Source organism: Sturnus vulgaris, chromosome 2 (genome assembly GCF_052056855.1).
Source record: "Sturnus vulgaris isolate bStuVul1 chromosome 2, bStuVul1.hap1, whole genome shotgun sequence".
In the NCBI taxonomy this organism is placed as follows: Eukaryota; Metazoa; Chordata; class Aves; order Passeriformes; family Sturnidae; genus Sturnus; species Sturnus vulgaris.
The window spans coordinates 114523911-114531961 of NC_142244.1; the positions used below are offsets into that span (position 1 = coordinate 114523911).

Here is an 8051-nt window from a genome sequence, read left to right on the forward strand (position 1 = left end):
ACAGTTTACAGGCAAACTCTGGGTGATGCCATGTGTTAGAAAAAACAATTAAGAGTTTAGGGCTTGCCATACTTTAGTGCTGCCAGACATGGAGAAGGAAGTTAGCAGAGCCTGGGAGGGAAATTTATTGTTGAGAACTGAACAGAATTTATAAACCACATTACATAAAGCAGAGATGCCCTATCTGGGAAAAAGATAATAAAAAGACAGGAAAATGCAGACTAATTAGCATGAGAAGCGAGAAATCAATTACGAATAGAAGACCGAATCCTAATTAATGATGAGAACTATGTGAATTGTAAGCCAATGAACACGAATCTCTTTGCCTACAGGTATAAATAGGTAAGTGCTTTGATGACTGACACGCATGTTGTGGGGAGCCATCCCCATGTTCCTTGGACGCTCAGTCGTTAATGCCGACTGTCTACCAAACAGGTTGGAGAGTTTATTTTTATTTCCCCGTGCTCGGTGGTGGGGTTTGCGGGCGGGGGCCGGGCCCGGACCCCGCTGAGGGGCGGCCCGGCCAGGATCGGATCCCATTGAGGAGCGGCTTCGCCGGGCTCGGACCCGGACCCCGCTGAGGGGCGGTCCCGTCAGGATCGGGCTCGGACCCCGCTGAGGGGCGGTCCCGTCAGGATCGGGCTCGGACCCGGACCCCGCTGAGGGGCGGCTTCGCCGGGCTCGGACCCGGGCTCCGCTGAGGGGCGGTCCCGTCAGGATCGGGCTCGGACCCGGACCCCGCTGAGGGGCGGTCCCGCCAGGATCGGGCTCGGACCCCGCTGAAGGGTGGCCCCGCCAGGATCGGGCTCGGACCCGGACCCCGCTGAGGGGCGGTCCCGTCGGGCTCCGGCTCCGCTGAGGGGCGGCCCCGCCGCGCTCGCTCGGTTGCCACAGCGACGGCGACGCTGCAGCCATGTCGGATCTGGACTCCGAGGATGCCGACGAGTCCGGGGAGGCCGTGGGAGACATCGGGGTCCGCGAGGGCCCGGGAGGAGCGGGCGGACATTGGGGAAGGGAAAGGGAACATCCCCGGGGGTGAGGCGCTCAGTCGGGGCGGGCTGGGCAGAGCTCCTGAGGGGCAGCCCCGAGGGCACGGCGGTCTCGGGAGTGCTGCTGTGGCATTTCAGGTGCCACCCGCCCGGCTTTTAACACGGGTTTGAAACAACGCACCCACGCTTTTTAGTTGTGCCAAGAAGCCTCGGGGTGCCAGGGTCTGACTGAAGCCGAGCTGGAGCAGCTTTCCCCAAGCACCTGTTCCCTCTGATGAGGTTGGATTCTGCCAGGCCCAGTTCTTTAACCATTGTCCCTTCGCGTTTGTCAGGAGTACGAAGGCGATCGCAATTCCGAAGGGCAGCGACATGGATTTGGGAAGGCACGGCTGCCCAATGGTGACACCTACGAAGGGCAATACGAGTACGGTTTGAGGAGTGGACATGTAAGACACCGACCCTGGTTGTGGTTCTGCTTCTGCAGTTTGGGCTCTGTATTAAAACAAGGGTGAGAACTGACGGGTATTTCATTTGTACCAAATGTGTTTCAGGGGACCTACAGGTTTAAAAACGGTGCTCTCTACACCGGGAACTACCTTCAAAACGAAAAGCACGGCAAAGGTGTATTTTTTTATCCAGATGGATCAAAATATGCAGGTAAAGCAATGAGCACAGTTGCAAGGATTTCTGTAGCCAAAAGGACACATTCCCCCCTTACTCCTCCCCCCACAAATGGAAAGAGAGTGTGATTTGGAGAATGTCTTATTTTAAGAAGATACAAGAAGATATGAGATATTTTCCAAGATATATTGCTACAATATATTTTTCTCTTATTCCTTTTTTAGTAATAGTTCCGAGAAGCTTGGGATTTATTTATGGGGATTTATGTTAGGACACTTACTAGATCTATCGTTAAAAAAATAGGCTGCTTATTAGAGCCCTTATTTAGGAATTGGGACACCTGAAGTTTGAAGAAGTTGAAATTCAGTTTCCCCGCCTGCCGGAGAGTACCTGAAACAATCAGAATCTATTAGTTAAGTTTCAAAGGACAATATTTCCCCCCTCATTTCTAAGCTAGGATACAAACCATCTAGCATCCTTCTGAATATATGTGCACCAATACTGACAGGACAACTTCAGCAAATGAGTCAATTAAGGTAGCTCCTCTTTAAATTTGTGTGGAAATGTCACATTATCTAATGCAACTGTAATACATTACCCAATTTAAAGATCGGGCTGGGTTGTTATGTGTTCATAATGATAATAGAGAGTGATAATGGAGACAGATAATTACGGAAAAATTGAAAGGGAGGTCAGGCAGCAGCATAAATACTTGTGGAGAGGAACAGACTGATGAAAAAAGAGCAAGGGACTCTATTTTAGAGTAAGGAGTATTGTAAGGAATAGTGAGGAGTCCCAGCAGTGCCACAGCTGTCTTTTCCTTCTTTAATACTTGTAAGATAATGTTACAAACGAGCCAATGTATCACACAACGAAATAAACTAGATCTCACACTGCTTTTATCCTTTTGTCCTTGAAGGAGACTGGGTGCATGACCAGAAACAGGGCTATGGAGAATATCTGTATGCAAATGGAGACACCTACACTGGAGAATGGGCTAACAACAAGAGGTTTGTTTTGTTCTCACAGGAATGTTTCAAGTCACCCAATGGCATTAAAATGCAAATATTATTTTCAGAGCATGTCTGACTGCAGCAAATTAAATCCGGGGGTGACCTTGGCAATTTAGTCCAGCTTGAGTGGTTTCAGCTGCTTAATTAATACAGTTTTAATACCTTAATTATAACAGCAGCCTAAATTCTTAATATTCACTGGTATAAAACAAAATAATTATCTTCTCCCTAGGCATGGGCAAGGCACATATGTCTATAAAGACACAGGATCTAAGTATGTTGGTTGTTGGGTAAATGGAATCCAGGATGGACCAGCTGAACTTATCCACCTAAACCACAGATTTAAGGGCAGGTTTCTCAATGGAAAGGTAAGTGTGCAGGAATGCTTTCTAGTCATCTGAACAGTTAGCATGGAATTGCCTTAATGTGACCTATTTCAACTTAAAATAAGAAGCTAGGATTCTGATCTTTTGTAGTATTTCCTGTACCATGAGTGTAACACATGAAACTGAATTATTCTGTGGGACTTAATGCCAAGTTTCTTCACAACGTTGCTTTCAAACTGTAGTGTTACTATTGTATGGAATTTGTAGTGAAGGATATTTTACATTTCTGTGCTTAGAATGGATTAACTGTTTAGTTCTCCTGATGTTTTTGTGGTTTTATGCAGCCTTTAGGTCACGGAAAATTCATCTTTGATATTGGATGTGAGCAGCATGGTGAATACATACAACCAGTGCAGGTAAAAGAAATAGTGCAAGTTGTAGTGGGTATCAAAGGACTCAGTAATTCAAATCTATTGTTGAGGAATATATAAAATGCCTCATAGATTGTGAAGTTAAAATAGATCTTGTGAATCAAAAAGGGTGGAAACTCATGCATTCTTAAGAACTAAATGAGGTTTCATTTTGCTTTTTTAAAAAATGTTCTCTACTATGTAAGCTTTGAAAAATACAAGGTGTGATTTTGCACTGTTTGCAGACATTAGTATTTTCTGCTTAAAAATAATCAGGACCTTCTCAAAACATTTGAAGCTTCAAATCACAGAGGAATATAAACATATTTGTATGCACATTTAGCCTCTACTGCATTTTCTCTGAAAACCAGAAAACAGTGTTTTTTGTATTTCTGAGCTGCTTACTGCTATGCATACAAATGGTAATTTCCAGCAGAGACATGTTTGGAAAATATGTCCTATTGTTGTTCTGGTCATGTTAGGAGCTTAATATTTATGGCTTCTAATAATTGTAGGGAGTGATTGGGATCAAAATCTGTTTTCCCTTCTCTATGCATGAATGTTTTGAAACATTTCTGATTGATACCATGCAAAAATAGCTACAGAAGTAAGAAATATATTTTAATATTGCTATTTGATTTCAAGAAAAATTGCCACATTTTAGCTTAGAGTTTGCTGCCTTTGTTGTCTGACACATTAGTTCCTGTTACATACTCTTTGAAAACTCTGTGATGTAGCAATCATTTCTGAAGCATAAAATAATAATCATCAAAATCCTATCAATTGTGATAGAGATTTTCAAAGCTTGGAGACTGTTTTGTTTTTTTCTGGCTAAAAGCAAGAGATCTTCAAATTAATACAAATTCATAGGAGTATCCAGAGTAATGTGTGTTTCCTTAGTTCAGTTGGGAGTTCATGGATTAGTTTTTAAAGCCAGGGACCGTGCTGTCACTAAAGTAAGATTAAATTTTGCCCTTTTGCTTTAGTTGAAGTAACAAATCTCATTTTAAAAAAAAGAGAAGAAATTAGCTGATAATACAGACAATGATTCAATTATTGACTCATATTTGTACGAAAAACATGATTTTTTTAAAATTTAAAAAATATTTTCACATTTCAAAACCGTAAGCTCTGTGCACAACCTTACTGCTTCCTAGATCCTTTCAAATGTCCTCCCTAGGCAAAGACTGAGGCAGAAACAGCTGTTTTTTCTGTCTGTTTCTGTGTGAGACAGACAGTGCAGCATCCACCAGACAGAGCATCAGGTATCAATCATCAGTTGATCAGGGTTCAGAGTGTAGTTCTTGTCCAAGATTTGCAGCTACTGAAGTTCCTCCACCTCTAAATCCCAGATAAGGAGGTTTTGTAGATTAACCCATCATCTTAGTTACTCTCTGTAGGATGAGATACTGGATTTCATTAATTCTCTTCTAGGAAAAAGATGAGGAGGAAGAAGAGGAGGAACCACAATTACCTCTGGAACCAATATGGAAAGTGTCAGAAATTACCAAAATAACACCCTGGTCTCCCCATGATGAGGAGCTGCTACGCCCCAGAGAAATAGCAGAGGCAGCAGGTGCAGTAGCTGAAGAGAAAATTCCATCAGTTATGGGTTTGTTCTGGAAACATCTGGAAACTCCATGCTTTGACCATGGTGACCCTTGTTTTATGGGTTTAATATCAAGTGATGAGAGAGGGGTTTTGTTTTGTTTTGTTTTGTTTTTCCATGATTTTCCATGTATTGAATAGTTGGAACTTCCAAGTCCATTCATAAACTGCACAATATGTTTGTATCTGTTTTATTTCACATAGTATGAGATACAACTGTCTCGAGAAGCCTGTGAGTTATTTTACTCTGTATCATGGCTTATTATACAAACTTGATTATAAACAGAAGATTTTGTGGGATTTCTCATGTGAACAACAACTGCAGCCTTCAGTAGGAGTTAGGAGCTATTACATGAAAACAAAGGCTAAGTGCAAATTTGTAAAATCTGTTTTCTTTGGTATTTCTAATTTCATTCAGTCACTGAAGAGGGTGGGGATCACCCAGCAAGTGCTACAGGAGGGGAAGGTGAGGAAAGAAGAGAGGAAGAAGTAAATCCAAGTCAGGAGGATGAAGGTGAGAGATGGGGCATGTGTGCTCATTCTTTAATTAGCAGTCAGGGTTTGAAATTGTGGATGTCAATCAGCTAAAGCCATGCTGCTGCTGGGAGGCAATGGGAATCTCTGCCTTTCATAAGGAGAGCATTCCTCTGGAGAGATAAACTATGAGAAGTTAAATTCATATACTGCAACAGAACAAATTAAAAGTGACACTTCTGTGCATGTACACTTGATAGCACTTGCAGAGCTGAATTTGTAAGAGATTGCATTTCCAAACTGTTGGGTTTTTTTTTAAACAAAAATGAAAGAAAATATGCCAGATCCTGAGAATTTCAGGGAGTTCTGAGCTCTTTACTTTCATGAATGCAACTGTGTATTCTTAATTCTCTCAATTGTAGTTCAAAAGCAGGCAAAACAAATATGAAGAAACAAATTTTAGGTGTTGTTATGCATTCTGGTTTGAATAGTCTCTGGTTGGTTTGTTTCTCCTGCAAACCAAGGAGATTTGAAATTCAGGTGCTCAGGTTTTCCTCCAGGCTGTTCCAAAGCCTGTTTTAAATATACAATTACAAGAAGCAAAAGGGATGCATCCATGTTTACTCATATTTAGCTTATAAGCCTCTAACTAATTGTGTTCTTTGTATTTATTGTTAAAATTTACAAGCTTGCCTATCTGATATGAAAATATCAGATAAATTTATCCATTTGTAATCAGCCCATTTTACAATAAATCCAAGACAGTCACTGTCTTTAGGGATTAGAAAATCTCTTGAACTATATGAAAATGCCTGGAGGTGTACACTAAACGTTTATGTCAGCTCTTGTAGTTTTCAGTTTATTTCCTTTTAATTTTCACCTCTCAAGGTGCTCTCCAGCTTCAGTGCAGAACAAGCAGCTGGCTGACCCGATGTGTAGGACTGACATCTTACAGGATCCCTGAGTTGGGGTCAAATCCAGCTGAAATCTCAACAGATTATAGCTCTGCTTTGGATTTGGCAAAAGTGCATTGAGCCTGGTTTGTCTCAAAGACCCTTAAACTCAAATAACCACTTGTATTGGACTTGATTCTAATAAATTTTCTGGCCCACCACAACAAAGCAGTACTGGTTTTCCCAGGGGCTTTTCTAGGGTGTTTTTGAGAACAAATGAGATCAGGTATCTGTCAGATATGCAACAGAGACAGATACTAATGCCTGAAAACACAGCAAGTGATAGATGTACACCAAGTTCCCCCCAACTCTTTATTTCCAGAATCAAGGAGTTGGATGATTTTAAACATTTTTCAGCATAGGTTTCCATCCATAATTAATGAGGCAACATATTGTTCACCTTGTCTTTATGTTTAGCAAGATTAAGTTACAGGAAGAGGGAATGATTTGAAGAAAATATGCATCCTGTGAAGAGCAGATATAACAAAATCTCTTTTCTTTGCAGCCTGGTATTCCCTGCCCCTTTACCATAATTCTTTTTCCACAGAGAAATTCCCTCTTTCTTATTCTGCATTCCTTATGATATCATCTAACCAGGAGACATTCTTTGGCTGTTCAGAGTTCCACAGGGGCTGTCTGCCAGCTGACAAACAATGTAAACAACTTCAGTTGAAGTATTGGCATTGAAAGGCAGCCAGTGAGGACTGAAGCAGACAGCAAAGTTCTAGAGTTATGTTTTAGATTACTGAGATTACTTTCCAGTGTTTTGTAATAAAATGCATCTCTATGCTCTGTCTTTCCTTCTACTCCCCAGAAACTACTGATTTAGGAGGATGAACTTGAGAAAACAGAGGAATTGGGTACAACTGAAAGAAAAGACCCCAAAAAATGAAATTTCAAAGTAGATAATTTAGTGTGGTAAGCCTGCAATATTTTTATTTGTAAAAGGGTGTGTTAAGATGCTTTGAATAAACATTTCTGTCAGTGTTGTCTGGAATGTGTATCTTTGGACCTTTTATAATCTCAGAGTCCCACAGCAGCTTCCTTTATTCCATGTAGCCAGTAATGAGGTGTCAAATTCAGTGTGGAATTATTCTGGATTCAGGAAGCTATGAAGCTGTGTTCTCACAACTTAATCTTCTACTGCTGGTAGCTGCTGTCTTTTTTGAACCCTGCCTGTGGGCACAGAGACCTGGGGGTCTTGCTAGTGAAGACAGAGGCAGCAGTGGACTTCCCAGTTCTCTCCATTTTCCTGTCACTAGGGCACCATTCTAGGCCTATGCTTTCTTTGTTTATTTTGCTGCTGTCCTTGCATCTGTAGAAGCTCTTCTTGTTGCCCTAAATCTTCCCTTGCCAGTTTGAACTCCAACTGATTTTTTTATCCTAACACACTGGTGCAGTGTTTTTTAATTCTTCATTTTTAGGCTGGTTTTCTTTTTGCTTTCTGTATACTACTGGTTTGGTTTGGTTTGGTTTTGGTGTGTTGCAGCTCAGTCCCAAGATCCTTCTTTACCATGTGTCTTCCTTAAGCTGTTTCAAGCCGATTGGGATGAGGAGATGGCTCTGTAACAAATTCCTGGCCACATCATCATAATGAACATCAGTGATAAGCTCTTAGCAAAAAATGTTGTCTGTAAACAGAACAGTTTCATGCATT

The 8051-nt window shown here is 41.6% G+C and overlaps 1 protein-coding gene across 2 annotated transcripts; it reads left to right on the top strand.

The window, feature by feature from the left end:
* Window positions 1-863: 863 nt before the first annotated feature.
* On the top strand, window positions 864-7391 carry RSPH1 (radial spoke head component 1). Of its 2 annotated transcripts, XM_088160455.1 has the most exons (9): window positions 864-973; window positions 1322-1435; window positions 1541-1646; window positions 2530-2620; window positions 2856-2991; window positions 3294-3365; window positions 4794-4935; window positions 5386-5481; window positions 7209-7391. In XM_088160455.1, exons 1-9 carry the CDS (start codon window positions 914-916, stop codon window positions 7229-7231), a joined length of 840 nt encoding a protein of 279 aa, XP_088016581.1. In that variant the 5' UTR covers window positions 864-913; the 3' UTR covers window positions 7232-7391. The 2 variants fall into 2 exon arrangements, with proteins under 2 accessions (XP_088016581.1, XP_014732222.2); XM_014876736.2 differs by lacking the exon at window positions 7209-7391 and having other exon boundaries at window positions 868-973; window positions 5386-5685.
* The last annotated feature ends 660 nt before the right edge of the window (window positions 7392-8051 follow it).